The sequence below is a fragment of the Barbus barbus genome (genome assembly GCF_936440315.1).
Source record: "Barbus barbus genome assembly, chromosome: 20".
Taxonomy (NCBI): Eukaryota; Metazoa; Chordata; class Actinopteri; order Cypriniformes; family Cyprinidae; genus Barbus; species Barbus barbus.
Window position 1 is genome coordinate 31,543,328 of NC_136748.1, and position 21,791 is coordinate 31,565,118.

The 21,791-nt window shown below is 42.5% G+C and overlaps 2 protein-coding genes across 10 annotated transcripts in view; one reads left to right on the forward strand and one right to left on the reverse strand.

Annotated features, from left to right (window-relative positions):
- Nucleotides 1–7,807, reverse strand: part of LOC306886391 (kelch domain-containing protein 1-like) — an 11,462-nt gene extending 3,655 nt beyond the window's left edge. For 2 of the 9 annotated variants that reach the window (XM_079443450.1, XM_079443448.1), the window contains exons 1-13: nt 7,175–7,365; nt 6,715–6,785; nt 5,667–5,784; nt 5,477–5,589; nt 5,292–5,376; nt 5,123–5,206; nt 4,924–5,004; nt 4,641–4,699; nt 4,310–4,419; nt 4,108–4,228; nt 3,748–3,832; nt 3,622–3,674; nt 3,415–3,552 (exon numbers count right to left, since the gene is read on the reverse strand). In XM_079443450.1, the coding sequence (XP_079299576.1) occupies nt 3,415–3,552; nt 3,622–3,674; nt 3,748–3,832; nt 4,108–4,228; nt 4,310–4,419; nt 4,641–4,699; nt 4,924–5,004; nt 5,123–5,206; nt 5,292–5,376; nt 5,477–5,589; nt 5,667–5,784; nt 6,715–6,785; nt 7,175–7,264 (1,208 nt within the window). In that variant the 5' untranslated portion in view covers nt 7,265–7,365. Of the gene's footprint in view, nt 1–819; nt 2,678–3,250; nt 3,553–3,621; nt 3,675–3,747; nt 3,833–4,107; nt 4,229–4,309; nt 4,420–4,640; nt 4,700–4,923; nt 5,005–5,122; nt 5,207–5,291; nt 5,377–5,476; nt 5,590–5,666; nt 5,785–6,714; nt 6,786–7,174; nt 7,563–7,748 lie in introns of those variants that run through there. The other 7 variants (XM_079443451.1, XM_079443449.1, XM_079443453.1 and 4 more) reach the window with 7 other exon arrangements.
- The window catches only part of LOC306886395 (DNA polymerase epsilon subunit 2-like), a 22,943-nt gene continuing 8,340 nt past the window's right edge, over nt 7,189–21,791 (forward strand). The window contains exons 1-15 of the mRNA XM_079443463.1: nt 7,189–7,684; nt 7,770–7,870; nt 11,322–11,397; nt 11,476–11,553; nt 11,724–11,817; nt 13,864–13,938; nt 14,025–14,108; nt 16,612–16,668; nt 16,752–16,800; nt 16,886–16,958; nt 17,046–17,218; nt 19,437–19,526; nt 19,614–19,668; nt 19,769–19,828; nt 19,953–20,030. Of these exons, the coding sequence (XP_079299589.1) occupies nt 7,557–7,684; nt 7,770–7,870; nt 11,322–11,397; nt 11,476–11,553; nt 11,724–11,817; nt 13,864–13,938; nt 14,025–14,108; nt 16,612–16,668; nt 16,752–16,800; nt 16,886–16,958; nt 17,046–17,218; nt 19,437–19,526; nt 19,614–19,668; nt 19,769–19,828; nt 19,953–20,030 (1,271 nt within the window). The 5' untranslated portion in view covers nt 7,189–7,556. The remainder of the gene's footprint in view (nt 7,685–7,769; nt 7,871–11,321; nt 11,398–11,475; nt 11,554–11,723; nt 11,818–13,863; nt 13,939–14,024; nt 14,109–16,611; nt 16,669–16,751; nt 16,801–16,885; nt 16,959–17,045; nt 17,219–19,436; nt 19,527–19,613; nt 19,669–19,768; nt 19,829–19,952; nt 20,031–21,791) is intronic.

Sequence of the window (21,791 nt, forward strand, 5' to 3'; positions counted from 1 at the left end):
TTCAACCTTGGTTTCATCAGATCATGATATATTCCCGCATGCTTTTCGGAGACTTATAATGTGTTTTTGCAAAATCTAGCTGGGTTGGATGTTTTTCTTGCCACCCAACCCCACAGTCCAGACACATGAAGGATGTGGGAGATTGATGATGACGGTGTTCCGTGCTATATCTAATGCCTTCTCCTGACTGATACCTTTCAACAGTGAGATCCCTCTGATGCTTTGGAAGCTCCCTGCAGGCCATGGCTTTTGCTGTAAGATGCAACTAAGAAAATGTCAGGAAAAGCTACTAGAACATCTCAACTTTATTTGGGTTTAATCAGAGGAGCTTTAAATGATGGCAGGTGTGTACTGACTCCTGTTTAACATCAGTTTGACTGATTGCTTGATTCTGAACACAGTTATAAGAGGGTGTGCACACTTATGCAACCGCATTATTTTAGTTTACATTTACATTTATTCATTTAGCTGACGCTTTTATCCAAAGCGACTTACAATTGCTATATATGTCAGAGGTCGCACGCCTCTGGAGCAACTAGGGGTTAAGTGTCTTGCTCAGGGACACATTGGTGTCTCACAGTGGATTCGAACCCGGGTCTCTCACACCAAAGGCATGTGTCTTATCCACTGCGCCATCACCACCCCTAGTTTTTACTCCCTCTCTCCTAAAAGATTTCAGTTTGTTTTTAATTGAGTTGTGCAGGTTATAGTTTACATTAAAGGTGATTTATCTGGGTCTCTTTTTTTTTACACCACAGAAACCTGGCATTTTAAGAGGGGTGTAGACTTTATATCCACTGTATGGAAAAGCTCACATACTGTATTTGATGAATGGTCGACCGGCTGATCTTTGTCCGTTTCTACAGAGCAGATCTGCTGATCCGGTTCCTGCGGTTCTGTCCGGTTCACCGCTGGATCGCTGAGCGTCTGTGGTTCTGTCGTTAAAGCGGTGATCTGAGGTTCTGATGCTGAAGGCTGGAGTTCTGCTGAGCGGGTTGAAGTACTGCCGTCTGATTTGGGCTCTGGATCTGCTTCGTCCTCATCGCTGCTCTTCATCTCATCACGTCTGATCCGCTGGGACCCTGCGCTCGGCGCCGGCTGAACAGGGAGAATGACCGTCAGCTGTTTCTTAGTTTTGTTGAACTTGGCGTGCCCTTTGTCTTCATCCACGGGATACGAGAGCGGAAGATCCAGTTTATACGCTGGATTCTGAGACTCCAGGACGAGCCGCCGCTGCTTCACGCTGAGCTCGGCGTCTCCAGCGGACCCCAGCAGAGGTAAGTCAATGGTGACGACGATCTCTGTGGGCCGGGCCCCGGGCCCCGAGTCTCTGGAGCTCCTGTAGTCCTGCAGATCCACCACTGAGCGGTACTTCACGCTGTACTGCGGTGCTGTGGACTGATGAGATGATGGTCTGGAGTCCGGGTCTGGATCTGTCTGGGTCTGGTCTGGTTCTGTCTGGGTCTGGTCTGGTTCTGGTTCTGTCTGGGTCTGGTCTGGTTCTGTCTGGGTCTGGTCTGGTTCTGGTTCTGTCTGGGTCTGGTCTGGTTCTGGTTCTGTCTGGGTCTGGTCTGGTTCTGGATCTGTTTGGGTCTGGTCTGGTTCTGGATCTGTCTGGTCTGGTTCTGTCTGGGTCTGGTCTGGTTCTGGTTCTGTCTGGGTCTGGTCTGGTTCTGGATCTGTCTGGGTCTGGTCTGGTTCTGGATCTGTTTGGGTCTGGTCTGGTTCTGTCTGGGTCTGGTCTGGTTCTGGATCTGTCTGGGTCTGGTCTGGATCTGTCTGGGTCTGGTCTGGTTCTGGATCTGTCTGGGTCTGGTCTGGTTCTGGATCTGTCTGGGTCTGGTCTGGTTCTGGATCTGTTTGGGTCTGGTCTGGTTCTGTCTGGGTCTGGTCTGGTTCTGGGAATGGCAGCAGGTTCTCGCAGGTGTTCTGCTGGTGTCCAGGTATCGGTCTGCGGATCAGCGCCGCCTGCGGAACACCTTTATACTTCATCTTGAGCTGCTTTATGTTGTGTTTCTCCAGCTTGACGTGGAAGGAGTCTTCTATTCCTCTGATGGCGGTGCTGTGGAGCAGCTTCAGGAATCTCCTGCTGTTTCCCGCCAAGCGCAGCGCGTCCGGGTGGAAGATGACGTCATGAGTCACGCAGCTGTTTCCGGCGGCGTCCCGGTCCGGTGTGCCCGGTGTCAGGCTGAACGGTAGCCGCCAGTGGTGTCCCGGTGTTCCGTCCCGGTCTCTGGCCGCTTCGCTCGAGGGTTTATCGATCAGCGGATCGGAGCAGATGTTGATGAAGAGTTTCCCGCGCGCGCCGCGTGTCTTCAGCACGTGATGAGGTTCCGGGTGGAGGAAGCGCGCGCTGACTCCTCTCTGCTCCTCCAGCTGCTCGAGCTCCTCCTCGCGCCTCCTCCGGTTCTCGGGGCTCGAGATCTCCGCGGCGTATTCGCGCAGTAACTCGCGGAACTGCTCGTCTTTTAGCGCTTCTCCGAGCCGATTCATTTCCTCACGCGTCAGGTTCAGATCTTCCAGTTTGCTGCCGACATCCATCGTCAATAACCGACTGCTTTAATAGTTTCCGATGAACGCCCTCGATTACTGTACTCTATTACTGTACTCTATTACTGAACTCTATTACTGTACTCTATTACTGTACTCGATTACTGTACTCTATTACTGTACTCTATTACTGAACTCTATTACTGTACTCTATTACTGAACTCTATTACTGAACTCTATTACTGTACTCGATTACTGTACTCTATTACTGAACTCTATTACTGTACTCTATTACTGTACTCGATTACTGTACTCGATTACTGTACTCTATTACTGTACTCTATTACTGTACTCGATTACTGTACTCGATTACTGTACTCGATTACTGAACTCTATTACTGAACTCGATTACTGTACTCTATTACTGTACTCTATTACTGAACTCTATTACTGTACTCTATTACTTTTTTCCGAAATGAAAGCCACTGAAGCTTCGTTAGTAACGCGGCCTCGGTTACCATAGAAACCTGCTACAGCAACAAAGAGCGCGCGCCTCGGTAACCATAGAAACCTGCTACAGCAACAAAGAGCGCGCACGCCGTCGAGCCGCTCTTCGCGTGAGCGCGCCGATCTCATCAGTTCACTGTTCTTCTTATTTCTTCTAATTAACTTTGAATTAATTTGACTAACTTGACTCTTGTCCTTCCAGAGACACATTTAACTGTCAGTGACCTTCAGCTGAACAGAAAGGGAAAGTGTGGCGAGTCAAATTTAAGATTTAATTCATATTTATATTGTTCCCAGAAGGAAACAGCTTGGTTTGCATGAGGCTATAAGTGTTTCAGCTCTTACACACAAAACTGTCAAATACATAGTTTCAAATGTTCAAATACTGAATATAAATATCTTAATAGAAGTAATTACTCCAGAGTTTTACACGTGTTCTGTGTGTTTCTGAAGAAAGTGGTCCTGTTCTGCACAGCGCTTCTCAGTTTTGGAGGTAAACCGGGGATCTGCCGCTGAAAGATACCGGCACGGCTTGCGATGAAGTCTTGGCACAATCTGAGGAAATGAATGGCATTAGTGTGTTGATCAGCGCATGGTTTCTATGATCAGTGGAGTGATTCTCACCGGATCAGCGGCTGCGGCTGCGTCTGGAACACAAGAGCATCGTTGCAGTGGCCCTGCAGAACAAATCAGCAGCGATTACACAGATCTGCTGGATCCTACTGTCCTCCAGCAGCACATGACACTCACTTTGTCCACTAGAAGGATATAATCGTGACTTCCTCCAAACACAATAACCTCCGAGTCTCTTCCTGGACAAGCGGTGTGCCACAGTCTAGAAAACCAGAGACAAATAAAACGCATGCTTCTGTAGAAATCTGTAGAAAAGAGTCATATACCCCGGTGAAAAACAAGTGCACTGCCATCATGTACTTACAGTGCTCTATTTTTGTATTTAATATACTAAAATGATTCTTCAGTACTTCTGAAGATAAACTTGAGATCATGTGAAATGCACTTTTATCATACTATCTCTGTAGTTAGTTAGTTAGCACTTGAACCATCTTCATACACGAGTACACAAGTGCTAACTAACTACAGAGATTTCACCTGAGTATCTTATTCTGTTCATCTCCATTTCTGCATGTTTTCACCAACCGCGGTTTGTCCTTGTTTTGATGCTCCATCTTTGTCCATCCTTTTGTCTCCAGATTAAATATCCAACCGTCACCTGAGGAGAAAGAAAAGGATTGTAGTTTAGTTTTTTAAACTGTACTCTTGTGTAAAGTGTAGTTTTTTGCGTGTGTCATACTCATGGGTCTGCAGTCCACACTGAGTCCACCGAACAGAAAGAGAGACGAGTCCGACACGGCTGTTAGTGTGTGCCATGAGCGTCCCACAGGAGCCAAGCCCAACCCAACACTATAAACACGAGACAGAGCTTCATGAAGATCTCACACACACACACACACACACACTCACACACACACACACACACACACACACACACACACACACACTGTCTCTCTCTTTCTCACACACACACACACACACACACTGTCTCTCTCTTTCTCACACACACACACTCACACACACTCCAGAGCTGTTCAGACTTATACAGAGGACTGAGGAACATCCCTTACATTTCTGACCACGTCCATGAATTTAAATCCAGACAATAAACATCATTTGTTCTTGTTTCCTGCGCAGAGAGCAAACAAACAGAGTCGGAGTAATTCTGCACACGCATCTTCTGAAGAGAACTATAGAAACACATCACAGTAGCTCTCAAATGATACAGGATTGTCTAAATGTAAATGTGTGCAGTGTGGGCTGTTAAACAGGCAGATATATTAGAGGACTGTATGAATACAGGAGAAATGATGTTCAGGGAGTCTGTACAAACACGTACGAACAGTAACTCACCTTTATTCTTCCACCGCACACGTAGCCTTTGCTGCCGATCGTAGCGCTAGCGTGAGCCGCTCGCGGCGCCGGAGCTCGTCCCTGTCAATCATTCCCAAACACACTTCATCATAGACTGTTTTAAACACACTTCCTAACTTCATATAGCTGGAAACACATGACTGAAATCATGAAGCTAAATGAGGTTTGAATGACGTACGAAGGTCTGCGGTCCGGTCCAGCTGCTTCTCTCCGGGTCAAACTCATGAACTTCGTTGTTCCATCCCCAGAAGATGTCCTCGGCCTGATGAGAGAGAAGCGATGCTGATATGAATCTGTTTTGATTAGCTCTCGTGTTTGTGAGGCGTTTGGCAATGAACACAAACTACCCATGATGCTTCATCCACAATGAATCTCTGCGAATCGTTGATTTCACTCAGCAGTTTGTGGCCATATCCACCAAAGTAGATGATTCTGTCGGGAGATCCACACTCATATTACACACATATTACTAAATCAGTTCCCACGTATTCATCAGCATGTGTTGGATGAATTCAGATGCAGAAATATTAACCTTCCTTTATGAACCCAGCAGGAGAGTTTATCTCGCGGTGACGGCAGCGATCCGGACCGAAGCCTCACTTTCCTCCAGCTGAACCTCCCGTCCTGCAGATTGACGGAGTAATGCTGAAACAACAGACTTCCATGAAGTGTGTGGCTTTACTGATGCACCTGAACACAGTGAAGACTGAATATAGCTGTACTTCATTAGTCTGTCCATCATCACAGCAGCCACCGAATATATACAGCTCCTCGTTCACCATGCAGCCGCAGGTGCCAGACATCGCTGGAGGAACCGTCCCAAACATGTCCCGCCTTTCCCTGTCAATCAAACAGATGAAGCGTCTTCTGAAATATGACCATCAGTAAGAGATTCTGAGTGTTTAGGCCCTCAAATTTGAAGATAATGGTTTTTATACTGTACAAACTGTATGTGCTATTGCCCTACACCTAACCTCACAGGAGACAGTGTATTTCTACCTTTACCAAACCCTTTTACATTTTGCCTATTAGTTCATGTAATGCTATGGGTTGGTCTAAATGGTTTAGCTCATCTGTTGTGGTGAATTCTAGGTCATGTAATTTGGAGGTCAGATGTTTTTGAGTAACTGTTGGTTCATTTTGTGAATAGAGTTTTCCAAAATGTTTAGTCCAGATGTTTGGGTCGTGGATGGGAATGTGTTTAGCTTCTTTGGAATTATCTAAATTATGCCATTAATTTCCAAAAAGAATTTTGATCGACTGCCTCCTCAATCTTGTTAAGCTTTATTTTCATGTGATCAGCTCTCTCAGATCTCTCTCTCTCACACACACACGTTTGTTTTTGTGAAAAGTGGGTTCATCCCATAGGTGTAATGGTTTTTATACTGTACAAACTGTATGTGCTATTGACCTACACCTAAACTTAGCCCTTACAGGAGACTGTGCATTTCTACTTGCCTCCCTCTGTATGATTTATAAGCGTTTTGAAAAGTGGCTCAATGTCCTGAAAAGTCACCTTCACCTTGTAATACCTGTCATTATACCAATTTATGTCCTCATTTGTCACAAAAACGTGTGCATACACACACACACACTGTCTCTCTCTTTCTCACACACACACACACACACACACACACACACACACACACACTGTCTCTCTCTTTCTCACACACACACACTGTCTCTCTCTTTCTCACACACACACACACTGTCTCTCTCTCTTTCTCACACACACACACACACACACACACAGTCTCAAATCATTCTTACCACAACCCATTTTCTAAGTCGTACAGCCAGAGCTCGTCATTTGGAAGAAAAACTTCATGATCTGCCACCGACTGCAGAGAAATACACTCACTTATTTGTTTAGTTTACAGCACTGATGATAGAAGAAAGGGTTATTACAGCTTTTTCCAACTGATTACTTTTTAAAAACTTTGCCTTTTTTTCAAAACATTACACACAAATCCAAGAATTGCACACAAACTGCAAAATGTCTCACATCTCTTGCATTCAAAATATCACAAACACATCTCAGAAGCAAACACCTTTGCCATGATATTAATTCTGCTAGATGTGTGTGTTTGAGAGAGAACTGTGTGTAAGTTAGTGTTTTCAGGAAGAGTTAGTGTGTTTCTGCTGTTTGAGAGTCTGAACACCTACTGTTTCATGAAATATGCGAAAAATTTATTCTTGGCATGATTTTTATTATGATTATGATTATTACCACATAACCGCCCCAGACAGACAGATACTGTCCGTCCGCCGCCGCCGTGTGTCCGCTCCTCTCCCGAGCCACCGGCTGCTCTTCACTCATCTCGATTATCAATATTATTAACAGTGCTAATATTATTATTATGAGCTGTCAGCAGCTCGTGTCACGCGCATTATAACAGCCGCGCAGAAACACGGGTGCGCGCCGCGCGTGCGCGCGAGACGGCGCTTCTCTCTCGAGTTTTACTTCATCAGCTAATTCTTTTACAAACATTCTTATAGGAAACTAAATTACGACAAACAAAACAAACTGTTAGAGATCTAGAGCTATATACAGAGAGAAATATAAGCGTAGCTGAGGAAGTAAACACGGCTTTTATTTTGAAAGGTCCAAGATGTTTACGGAAGCTGTTGGAAAGGAAGCGGAAGTGCCGGTTTGGCGGGAGCAGTTGAAGATGGACGAGCGCAGAGTGAAGCAGAAAGTGAGCGCTGGGTTTAAGATGCGCGGATTAATCCTGCGTCCGTACGTGACTCTCTCTCTCATTACAGCAGATATGTTTATTCTGTGCAGCGATGGGTTTCCTCACGAGAATTAAACTGTGTTCCAGAGAGTCCAGCCGCTTCCTGCTGCAGGTTCTGGAGTCCGTCACTGAAGCGGATCTGGAAGAGGTTCTGGAGCGGATCCTGGATGCTGTCGAGAAACAACCGCGTGAGTCTCACCATGAGGAGGAGGAGGGGGGGTGAGGAGGAGGAGGAGGAGGAGGAGGAGGAGGGGGGGTGAGGAGGAGGAGGAGGAGGAGGAGGAGGGGGGGTGAGGAGGAGGAGGAGGAGGAGGAGGGGGGGGTGAGGAGGAGGAGGAGGGGGGGGTGATGATGGGGAGGAGGAGGAGGGGGGGTGATGATGAGGAGGAGGAGGAGGGGGGGGTGAGGAGGAGGAGGAGGGGGGGTGAGGAGGAGGAGGAGGGGGGGTGAGGAGGAGGAGGAGGAGGAGGAGGAGGGGGGGGGTGATGATGAGGAGGGGGGGGGGGTGATTGTTATTGTTTCTAGGGTCCTGCGCTGGATTGTTTCCTTAAAGGAGTCATGATGTGTTTTTTATAATTATTGTAATATGTTCCTTGAGGAAATGATCCAAAAGATGAAGTTTTAACCAGGTCCAGGATGAGCCACCACCAGCCAAAAAGCAAATCTGCTGACCAATTCACAGACGGTGTATTCTGCATTTCAGCACCAAAGCCCATCGACGCTGAAATAGCAGAATATCTTGGCAGCCGTCTCGTGAACAAACCAGATCCAGAGAATGTGCTTCAGTGGTGGAATTCAACAAAGAGCGCTTTGCTGTCCTCTCAATAATAGCATTCATGCAGAAGGGCATTCAGTGTTTGTGGGATTTCCCTGTTTTTTTAAACTCTCTGTGTCACTCTCATTAACAATGAAAAATAAACCTTAAAAACCTCAAACAAAAGTGCCTAATATGTGGGCTATAAACAATTGATCGTATGAGGGAGCGGTGAAGCAAGCAGTGCGCTAGACGAGGGGTCAGTTCCTGGAGAGTTTAGTTCTGCTCCAACACACATACCATGTAGCTTTCAAATAAGCCTGAAGGACCTGATTAGCTGGATCAGGTGTGTTTCATTAGGGTTGCATCTAAACTCTGCCGGGCTCCGGCCCTCCAGGAACTGAGTTTGACGCCGCTGCGCTAGACAGTGATCCACTATAGACTCTGACACAACGAGAGACGGGGCTGCTTTCACAGGCTGATAACGGTATATAAGTCTTAAATTATTCCCTTAATATTTCTCTTGTGTCTCGTATAGTGAAAAACATGAGAAGAAACGTAATTCGCATTAAATGGGTTGTTTTTGAAAATCAGTGAATGAAATAGGCTCTGAATTTTCATTGAATGCAGTTTTAATAATAATTATAGGCCTATAATTCATTGTATAAATTTATAGACCTGTTTTTTTTTACTTTCAATTTTCAATGAGGAGTAAGCTAGCCTACTTTATTATCCTCAGCGCTTCATGCGGTGATGCACTATGAAATTATTGTGGGGCAATTTATCTAATGATAAAAGTAATCTAATAATAATAGGCCTAATAATAATAATAAGAATGTAACGGGCCTACATTAATTGGGAATGCTAAATCCTCTAAATATTGCCAATTTCTGATGCTTTGACAATATCTCTGGCTGTCATCTACACATGCAAATCAGCACGGGGAGGTTTTCTCTGCAATGCGTGCCCGTCTGGAGATAGTTCTCTGAATTGGCACCATCTATTGTACCATGCTTTCCTAACAGTTGGCATTAGAAGTTATATGACTAATAACAGTGGCATATGAGAAGTTTAATATCACAGGAAAAAAGTGAAATATGCCTTTTTCGAAGCTGCTGTATAAAAAACTGATAGCTAAAGTTAGGAGTTCATTACCTTCTCTCGATTTAATTAGTTTTTTAGCTCCCCCACTGAACTGTTACTGACTGCATGCATCTAATTTCTTATTTTCAAAGCATTTGCTTGTTTTCTTAGAAAGTCTTATGCGAATAATCTGTTATTCGTATATAAGGTCTGTTCTTTTCAATTAGACTATAATTTTGCTTTAGAATATGTCTACAAACAAATTAAATAACATGATATTCAAAACAATACAGCCTATTTTAACTTCATTCATATTACACACCTCTGATCACAACATCCATAGCAATCGCATTTTGGGAGTCAGGAACATTGCAATTCTGTAGATGATGTGGAGGGGATTTGCTGATGTCACTAGTGTCCATCAGTTCTTCCAGACGCGAGGCACACACACTGGCCACTTGGGAGAGCACAGGCTCGAGGAACGCTGCTTGGCAGTGTGTGAGGAGTCTGACGGACCATGGAGAGGAGTTTTCAGACTCGAGCTCGTTAGTAGCCTCTTTAAATAACTTGAGAAACGCAATGACTGTTTTCATTTATCTGTGCAATTCATACTGGTTATTAACCATCAACAATGTGTAGATCTCCTCATGCTGTTGCATTATTGAATCTAGCATATCGTGATCTCGATGGATTGTTTGAGGGATGTCTTCAAGCTCTTCTGCAGTGCTGAATGATTGAAATATTTTACCAGATTTTTGCACTGGTCAACAGTTCAGACAGCTCTGGTGTCTTGGCCGACACGTCTGGGGCAAATGCACTGGACAGGGTGGCGTTCAGGAGATGGTGTACCCACGCAGAGCAGTGACCTGTCTATTCCAAATGCACAAAGTTTGTGGAACAGCAAGTTTCTAATGTTCTCTCCTGATTTTGACATGCTGTTTTCGAATGGAGCCGCAAACAGTACTGTTGAAACAAGAACAAAACCATTGTTTGTGTAATAAATGGTGCTGGATATGATGAATGAAGTGTAATGGTAATCCTCAATCCAGATTATCCGTTGTAATGGCACACCATACGTCTCAGTGATGGGCTTTATCTCCATTGCCACGGACGACTGCAGGGCCTGTGCTTTTCCCTCAATATGTGGAGACACACTGGTTGGATGTGGCAGAGCATCTCTCACATCAAATACACCATCTTTAGCAGCTTCATTAACAAAGTGCTGAACTGTGTCAACAAAGCCTTTCCTGGCAGCAAAGTCACATGGTCTAATGTCTTTACAGCAAAGTGCTACACATTTTTCTGTAGTTTCTTGCTTAATGTGAGCAGTAAGTGCTTTATGAGAGCTTGTATTGACCTCAGAGAACGGAGCAGGTGTGTCGCCTCAAGGCAGAGGTGCCAGATGTCTGTTGTAAACAAACACTTTTGCACATTTATCGCAATGTACGAAGTTGAACTCTTTCCCATTTTTTTTCTCTTTCAGTGACAATTGAGAATAGTTTTTTAGATATCTGACTTGCCTTGCTTTGCTTTTGTCAAGTAAACAGCCGCTTTAATTTTCTTCTCAACATCATGTGTTGACTCCATTTCTATTACACACCAAATCCCACCCTCCCCCTCGGGTCTCCCGTGACATTTTCTGACTGCCCGCAACAAAGATAAAACCGCCTGCTCCTGCGAGATTTACGCTGGGTCCTGCAGGAGCCCAAACCCAATGCAGCCTTCTAATTGTTACGATGATTGTTGGTGGTGGTTATTGTTGTTTTGATGATGATGATGATGATGAAGGCTCTGTGTCTCAGTGGGGTCCAGTATGGTGGAGCTGTCGGTGGTGGAGGCGGCGGTCCAGGACTGCAGTCAGTCGTGTGATGAAACCATGTGAGAATCTCATTAACATCTGAACTGACACGCACTGTTTGTTCTTCTGTCTCTGACATTCATCTTCTTTACTCACAGCGACAACGTTTTCAACATCATTGGAGCCTTTGACGTGCCTCGATTCATCTTCAGCACAGAAAGAAAGAAATTCGTACCGTATGAAATAATTAAATAAATAATAATAATCTAGTGCATGTGATTTATATTTGAGTGAAAACACAAACACTGATGTAGGCGGTGTGTCTCATCTGCTGTGTTTGTGTGTGAACTTGATGTTTTCCATCACCAGGAATATGAAGTTCTGATCAGTTTTTGTTCTCTCTCAGCATCAACATGACGAATCATCCGGTCCCTAAACTCTGCGGTCAGTGCAGAGATAAAGCCGAGGTCTTCAGAGACCGATACACTATCTTACAGCAGGCGAGTCGCTATGTCTTTGCTCATGAACAATCACAACTGATAGTTATGTCCTTCCTAAATTATAGCATGTGTACGTGTGGACGCTTGTCAGGTGTTAACATCTGTCTCTCATTAACACCTTTATCTGAGCTAGTTTAAACTCAGTATCTTAAAGATTGTCTAGTCATATGGGCAAACGACCTTGTGAAATATTATTTTATTACATTTAGTGTTTAAAAATGCTTTGTTGTCAGTTTGCTTAAAAGAAAACAATGTGTTTGGGTGTTTTATCTGCCATTTACACATGGTGGGGGAAAAAAAATTATATACTAGCATTTTGAAAATACAAACACTTTTATAAAGCGAAAATATCATAAAGTGCTTTCATAAAGCAGCAGAACAGCTTTACCAACCCTTTACACAAAATCATTCAGCTGGTGTTTGGTGAATGAGGCCTGTTGTTTTAAAGCAGCTCAACAGAAATCACAATTTTTATAATATCTTAATTAGGGCTGGGACTCGATTAAAAAAAAAAATCTAATTAATTAGAGGCTTTGTAATTAATTAAAGGTGCCATAGAATGCATTGATACAGTATTTTAAATTGTTCTCTGATATCTACACAGAAGGTATGTGGCTTAGGTAAGGGCAAAAAATCTCCAGAAACGATTTTACATGTCCATTTAAACCCTAGGATTTCTCCCTAGAATGAAACGGTCTGTTATTGGCTTATTTGGCAGGGTCATGAATAATAATGAGCTCTGCTCTGATTGGCTGTTTCACAGTGCTGCTCAATGTTGAGCTCTGCTCTGATTGGCTGTTTCACAGTACGGCTCATCAGCAAGAAGGAAGCACAGGGAGGAAAATATATATTTAAATACTTTCTCTCGCAGTTATATCGTCGGGTAATTATACTGTATATAAAACACGGGCATCAGGGAGCCGTTATTAATATGCGAGGCATTGAAACTGCTTTTGAACGATCCATCGATCGCGTTATAGTTTCACTTTCAAGAGACGCGATCACACAAACTATGTTTATATTATGGAGCAACAGTACTTACCACACATTTCACAAGATCAGATGCTTGTCAGTGGTGCTCAGGATCTGTAAGTCATTCGCCATCATCCTCATCTCTCCTTACTGAGAGTGAAATCTTATGTACTGTAACAGGCTACCGCTAGCAAGGAGCTAACCATGTCCCTTTAGTGGCTCGCGTTATTTGCTTTCTGTGCCTTTCTGAATACAGACACCAACCCATCCCTGCACTTCACACCCCCTGCACGGCCTGGAACATAACATTTGTGTTATTTTCGCTGTTGTCCGCGCTTGTTTATTTACAATACCTGCAGAGCTTCTGATGGTTCGGCCGGCTTAGAACAAGGGCGGGTTTATGCAAATGTTGGGGGCGTAGTGATCCCGACTGTTGCGTCACAGTCGGTGTTATGTTCTGATTTGCCTGTTTTTCAGTGGTCTTTTTTAATCACGAGATTTACATATGAAGGAGGAAACTATGGTGTTAGGCTCACTGTATGTCATTTCCATGTACAGAACTGTTATTATTTAAATATGCCAGGGTAAAGACAGTTTTTCATTCTATGGCACCTTTAATCGAAATTAATCGCATTTTAATCGCATATAAATATTTGACCTGAGAACAGTGAGAAGTAAGTTTTTTTCATATGGATTTTTAAATTTCCCATCCACAGAGCCAACCAAAGCGGTCTCATCAGCTTCTTTGTCCATGTTCACTGTGGTTTGTTTTTGTCTGAACGCTAGTAGGTGCTCCAGTATAATCGGTCCGCCGAAACTCATCCAGTGAGAAACGTTCCGCGGTGCAAAAATAAGTGCGATTAAAATGCGTTAAAAAAATTGTACGCGTTATTTTTGTGTAATTAATTAATCTAAATTAACGCGTTAAAGTCCCGGCCCTAATCTTAATGCATCATAGTCTCACTGAGCAGTTTAGATGACCAGGCTTTTCATGAAGTGACTGATATTAAAATCATAGTTCTGAGACTCATGTTAATAGCAGGTGTAAACGGTTAAGTGTTATGTGTTTTACAGAGAACACACAGGCATGAGCTCTTCACTCCTCCTGTTATTGGTTCAGCTCCTGATGAAGGGAGAAACAAGTTCCAGGTGAAAATGAACAAACCTCACTTTGGAGACCGATAATGACGGACACGTTTTCAGTCGGTGCTTGATGATCTGTGACTGTATTACAGCTGAAGACGGTGGAGGCTCTTCTGGGCAGCACAGCTAAAGTCGGAGAAGTGATTGTTCTCGGCATGATCACACAGCTTAAAGAGGTATTCCCTCGCTTTCCACAGTCACGCTCATTTCTGTTCCGCTGCTTGTGGGTTACTCAAGGGGGGTTTAGTCTATATTATTGACTTAAGTTAATGAATTCTGTTACGAGTTAAATTTAACTAATGACATCAAGGAGGTGGTTTAACAGAGCCGTAGCTTTACCTTTACTCTGTCCATAATGCATTTTTCAACATCAGAGCACATATAGGTGCTGGTCATAAAATTAGAATATCATGAAAAAGTTTATTTATTTCAGTAATACCATTCAAAAAGTGAAACTTGTATATTAGATTAATTCATTACACACAGACTGATATATTTCAAATGTTTATTTCCTTTAATTTTGACGATTATAACTGACAACTAATGAAAGTCCCAAATTCAGTATCTCAGAAAATTAGAATATTGTGAAAATGTTCAATATTGAAGACCCCTGGTGCCACACTCTAATCAGCTAATTAACTCAAAACACCTGCAAAAGCCTTTAAATGGTCTCTCAGTCTAGTTCTGTAGGCTACACAATCATGGGGAAGACTGCTGACTTGACAGTTGTCCAAAAGACGACCATTGACACCTTGCACAAGGAGGGCAAGACACAAAAGGTCATTGCTAAAGAGGCTGGCTGTTCACAGAGCTCTGTGTCCAAGCACATTAATAGAGAGGCGAAGGGAAGGACAAGATGTGGTAGAAAAAAAGGTTACAAGCAATAGGGATAACCGCACCCTGGAGATGATTGTGGAACAAAACCCATTCAGAAATGTGGGGGAGATTCACAAAGAGTGGACTGCAGCTGGAGTCAGTGCTTCAAGAACCACCAGCACAGACGTATGCAAGACATGGGTTTCAGCTGTCGCATTCCTTGTGTCAAGCCACTCTTGAACAAGAGACAGCGTCAGAAGCGTCTGGACTGGACTGCTGCTGAGTGGTCCAAAGTTATGTTCTCTGTTGAAAGTACATTTTGCATTTCCTTTGGAAATCAAGGTCCCAGAGTCTGGAGGAAGAGAGGAGAGGCACATAATCCACGTTGCTTGAGGTCCAGTGTAAAGTTTCCACAGTCATTGATGGTTTGGGGTGCCATGTCATCTGCTGGTGTTGGTCCACTGTGTTTTCTGAGGTCCAAGGTCAACGCAGCCGTCTACCAGGAAGTTTTAGAGCACTTCATGCTTCCTGCTGCTGACCAACTTTATGGAGATGCAGATTTCATTTTCCAACAGGACTTGGCACCTGCACACACTGCCAAAGCTACCAGTACCTGGTTTAAGGACCATGGTATCCCTGTTCTTGATTGGCCAGCAAACTCGCCTGACCTTAACCCCATAGAAAACCTATGGGGTATTGTGAAGAGGAAGCTGCAATACGCCAGACCCAACAATTCAGAAGAGCTGAAGGCCACTATCAGAGCAACATGGGCTCTCATAACACCTGAGCAGTGCCACAGACTGATCGACTCCATGCCACGCCGCATTGCTGCAGTAATCCAGGCCAAAGGAGCCCCAACTAAATATTGAGTGCTGTACATGCTCATACTTTTCAGTTGGCCAACATTTCTAAAAATCTTTTTTTTTGCATTGGTCTTAATTGATATTCAAATTTTCTGAGATACTGAATTTGGGACTTTCATTAGTTGTCAGTTATAATCATCAAAATTAAAGGAAATAAACATTTGAAATATATCAGTCTGTGTGTAATGAATGAATCTAATATACAAGTTTCACTTTTTGAATGGTATTACTGAAATAAATCAACTTTTTCATGATATTCTAATTTTATGACCACCACCTGTATACATAATGAATCACATAGTCTCTTACACTTTCACATGCGTCTGACTGACAGCTAAACCACAATGCATGTCAGTGTTTCAGCGTTAATTTTATGGATATTTCAGAAAGTTTTCTTTATAAATTCAGTTTAATAGCAGTAAGTTAACTCTTTCCTGCCAGCGTTTTTGAAAAAAGTTGCCGGCCACCTCCAGCATTTTTGCTGATTTTCACTAAACTTTCATGGCCCCAGAATATATTGTTGTGTGAGTAAATGAACATGCTATACATCAAAATAATGGAGAGAGATGATCAAAGCAAAGATGCAGTAGATGGCTTCCAGGCCTTTGCCACTTTCTGGATCCACATGTCACTCTGTAACATTAGGCAGTTTTATTTTTCGTATGCATAAATATGAGATCGCTCCGTCCACGCAATACATGCACAACCTTGAATGAGTGCGGTTTTCTAGTGTATTCATGTTAACTTCTCAATGTCAGTGGTTTGAGCCGTTTCAGATCCAGCCAAAATCATGACAACAGTGGGCTATATATAAGTGTATTTTAATACACTTAAGTTTGATTGTTAGGGACGGTTCAGTAGTGGCTGGACATTGGCAGAGACTCATCCGTAGTGTCTTTACTAAACTGAAGCATGAGTCTGTTGATGTGTTTCTGCGTGTGATAGAGCAGTACAGCGCTGAACTCCAGGGTGTCTCCTCATACTCACTCTGTGCTTTCAGGGCAAGTTCTACCTCGAGGACCCCAGCGGCGCAGTGCAGCTAAACATGTCAAAGGCAATATCCTTCCTGTGTTTATCATGACACACGTGTGCTGCTGACTCAGAGAAGGTTCTCTGTTTGTTCCTTAACGCTCTTCATACCAGTTTCACAGCGGCCTTTACACCGAGTCCTGCTTCGTTCTGGCTGAAGGTGAGTCTCTTTCTCTCTGCTGCTCAGCTCTTTCCATCCCTGCATCATGGATCTCTATACTCACATGATCTGTCTGCGTTCACAGGATGGTACGAGGATTCTGTGTTTCATGTCAACGCTTTTGGTTTCCCGCCCACAGAACCCTCTTCTTTCACCAGGTGTGCGTTAGCTTCTATTGACTGTAATATGGACCGTGTCGCTGGCATCGTTCTGCATCCACACAGAGTTTTCTTGTCTGTGTCCAGGGCTTATTACGGCAATATAAACTTCTTTGGCGGGCCGTCCAGCACTGCGGTCAAAGCCTCGGCCAAACTGAAGCAGCTGGAGGAGGAGAACGAGGACGCCATGTTTGTGGTCGTGTCAGACGTGTGGCTGGACAGTGTGGAGGTTCTGGAGAAGATCCAAACCATGTTCTCAGGTCCAGTGATTCTCTTGCGTGTTGATGAATGATATGGTGAACATCATTGTTAATATAGTCACCATGTGCTGCAAAATAGTTCTGGTGCAGTTAACTAATAAATGACATGTATGTGATTCATGCAGATACAGTCAGTGTCTGCTCATCATATCTGCACAATGAAAATGTTTATCTGAAAATCCTGTTTGCTCAGCTGCTGTTGTCTGGCTCAGAGACCAAATCTAACACAGAGAACAAGCTCTGGATTTAAACATGAGCATAAACTCACTTCCAGATGAAGTACAGTTACCCAAAGTCTACATTTATTAGTCACTGTATTTAAGACTGAACAGAACGTGTAACACAGGACTAGGGCTGGGTATCGAGTTCGATACTTTTTAGGCACCGACCGAATTGCCTCGATACCACCGAGTATCGAAAAACGTCTTGTCGTTCGGTATCAAATTTCGGTACCTAAGGGGTTAATCTCATCACCGTCAGTGAGCCAATAATCCTGCAGCACTAGGTGTGTTTGACTAGAAGTGACGCGGTGCTGATTGATCAGTGTTTGACCTCCGCGAGAGCGATTCGAAAGCGCACGGAGCAGTCTGCTCTCTATATCGCGCAGTTTCGCTTACTTGACACAGACTGAAGCTCGCGTGACATTTCAGCGTCTGCCGTCTCACTAAATGAGGACATAAACACATGAACAACAGCTCTAGAACTGCTCTGAGAGTCACTTCATCAGCATTTTACCGTTTGATTTGAGTAAAACTTGTGTCATATCAAATACACACAGAACTGTAAAGGTATTCCTGGAAACCCGTCAAAATAAAAGTTCGGATTAACTTGGAAGACACTGCGGCAGAAATATATTAATATTGTTCAGCAGACAGTACATACTGCTGCTACTAGCCTACTATTACAATTATTAAAACTCTTATTTTTTAATTAATGATCACACAACATTTCTTCCATGTTTTAATTTTAATAGTAAAATTTTGTTTGCCAAAATAAATAAATGGTTTTATTTTCAATAATTTAAAAGAAAAATGAAATTAATGTTTTATGCCTTCATTTGAAAACCAGATACAGAACAGAATTTCTGAGGAAAAATAAAACATTTCATAACTGTTTTAAGAATAAATTAGACATACTACAACATAGAATTTAATAACAATAAAACATATTGTGAAAGAAAATAAAACATCCACTTATGAAAGTGGATAAAGATTTTAAATTTCTTTAGTCTTTAACAACCTAGAATAAATGAATAGAAATGATGATTCTGTCTGAGCTATGTGTTTTAAAACGAGCACGCACGAGTGTGAACTGAAAACTATTTGAGCTTTATTAACATTATTTGCACTGATTTATTGTGTATATTTTGTTCCTTTGTGCAGTGGCTCAGGAGACGAGTCTTTCAGTCTGTATACATGTCAACAAGCTGAAAAAAATAAAACCAAAGTTTTTTGAGATAATGTAATCTTGTTAAAACTGTTTTCATAAAATTGGTATCAAAAAAAGTATCGTTCAGGAACCGAACTCAAGGTATCGGTATCGAACATTTTTGAACGATACCCAGCCCTACACAGGACTTTAATATGTATGTGTGTGTGTGTGTGTGTGTGTGTGTGTGTGTGTGTGTGTGTGTGTGTGTATGTATATGTGTGCTTTCTAGGGATCTGCTTTCTAGGTATTGATATCAGCATTGGTCATAGAAAAGGCGTTTGCAGTTAAATGCACTGCTGCTAAGAATGTTAACTTGTAGTCAGCATCAATAATTGACTATTTGACTATCCTGACTAATACTAGTCACATGAATAATAATAAATAATGTGAGCTGCGACAGTCTCTCTGCTAAAGCAAAAGTAAACTGAATCTGCTATCTGTTTGGATTTTGACAGCAATATGTTAATATATGCAGGCTTCAAACAGGTCCTTGTGCTCGTAGTCTGTCTGTGTTTCTCCTCATGCATCTCATCACAGATCAGAGCATGTGTTTGTCTCTCATCAACTATAATCAGTCTTTCCAGCAAAATAGTGGCATAGAGAATAATTTAATGTAAAGATTCTGTTATCAGATGTATTTATTTCTCTTCATAATATCAAGATTACTGAGCTGCCTTCTTATTGCCTGCAAAGCAAAAATGCTGCTTCCATCTCACATCAACCCATAAAATAACCCATCATGCCTTCATGAATTGTGTGTGATTGACTGAATACTGATTGATTTCAGGCTACTCTGCCATGCCGCCCACCTGCTTCATCTTCTGTGGGAATTTCTCTTCGGCTCCGTACGGCAGAAACCAGCTCCGAACACTCAAAGGTTTGACGTCTCTTCAGAACTGCTGCTGTTGCACGATCATGTTTTAAAGCTAAACTAATTGTTCTCGATGCAACGATGTGTTTGCAGAGTCTTTTAAAGCACTTGCTGATCTCATTTGTGAATATCCCAGCATTCACAACAGGTAAGACATTTGAATTGATTGAAAGCTTGAGACAGATTTTATTTATTGTGATGTGACTTTCTGAATCACAGCTCGACGACTCTGAAATGTGTTTTTGCAGCAGTCGTTTTGTGTTTGTTCCCGGACCAGAAGACCCCGGGCCCGGCACTGTTTTACCCAGGTATAACGTTAGGAGCAGTGTTTCAGTCAGTGCTGGAACCGTCTTCATTCACGTGTCAATCAATCCTGTTCCTCGAATGAATGAATGAATGCACTTTAAGTGTAAAAGCTGTTTCTGCTTCCAGACCTCCGCTGGCTGAGCACATCACAGAGGAGTTTAGACAGCGGGTGCCCTTCTCCGTCTTCACCACCAACCCCTGCAGGTGTGTGTGTGTGAGAGAGAGAGAGAGTGTGTGTGTGTGTGTGTGTGTGAGAGAGTATGTGTGTGTGTGTGAGAGAGAGAGTGTGTGCGCGCACGCGTTTTTGTGACAAATGAGGACATAAATTGGTATAATGACAGGTATTACAAGGTGAAGGTGACGTCTCCTGTAAGGGCTAAGTTTAGGTGTAGGTCAATAGCACATACAGTTTGTACAGTATAAAAACCATTAAATATTCAATCTCGTATTAAAATCAGGACACTTTCCTGAAATCTGGAAAGAAAATCTAATAACTCCAATTTTTAAACAAGGTGAGAAGTACGACCCAAACAATTATAGAGGCATCACAGTCAGCAGTAACCTTGGAAAACTATTCTGCTCTATTATTAAAGACAGATTAGTTCAGTTCATTCAAGAAAACAAACTTCTAAACAACTGTCAGATTGGATTTATGCCAAAACAGAGAACATCAGATCACATTTACACACTCCACACACTCCTACAGAAATACCTTCAGCAGACAAAACAAGGAAAATATTTGGCTGCTTCATTGATTTCAAAAAAGCTTTCGATTCGATATGACACAATGGACTTTTCCTAAAACTTATCCAAAGTGGAATAGGAGGATGGACATATGACATCATAAAGGACATATACAACGGGAACAAATGCTGTGTCAAAATCAATCACAGACGAACTGATTATTTCAGTCAGACCAAAGGAGTCCGTCAAGGCTGCAGCCTCAGCTCGACTCTATTTAATATCTGTATTAACTCATGAAGAGGGGCTGCACCAAAGCCTCTCCATTTTGGAAAAGTACAGTAATGATTGGGCCTTACCGATAAACATGGAGAAGTCAAAAATCATGATCTTTCAGAAAAAGCCTCTTCTTGCTGACAAAAAATATGAGTTTACAATTGGGGGAACAATTATTAATCATGTCACCTGTTATAATTATTTGGGTCTGACAATCTCAGCCTCTGGACAGTTCAATACTGCAATAAAAGACCAGGGCCCATATTCATGAAAAATCTTAGTGCTAAGAGTTGCTCCTACTAACACAATTCTAAGAAAAATCTTAGAAATGTGGGTGTTTCCTCTTACAATTAAAGAAAAGATCCTAGTAAAAAAAAAACGTAATTCAGAAAGCATCTTAACCTTTAAAAGAGATCTTAAGTTCCAAAATTGTTAGGAGTATGGACGAGGACTTTTAAGGGGCTTAAGAGTTTCTTTAGCAGCGGAGAAAATGGACGAAACATGAAGAGGGAGAAGAAATGTGTTGCACACAATGCATGACAGTGAGTTAATAAGACACTACACATTAGATCGTGCAGGGATCATGTTTGTGACTGATCTTATTAAAGACATGCTAACATCTCAGACACCGCGCTGAAATGCCATAGCGCCAGAAATCACTACATTAACATATTTGGCAACTGGAAAAATGCAACTATGCAGCAGTGATGATTTGGGTCTGTTACAGCACTTATGTCTCTGTTCATTTCTTATAAAATATGTTAAGTATGACAGCGTGGTAAATAAATAAATATATATGTGTGTGTGTGTGTGTGTGTGTGTGTATGTGTGTATATATATATATATACACACACACACACACACACACACACACACACATATATACAGGTGCTGGTCATAAAATTAGAATATCATGAAAAAGTTTATTTATTTCAGTAATACCATTCAAAAAGTGAAACTTGTATATTAGATTAATTCATTACACACAGACTGATATATTTCAAATGT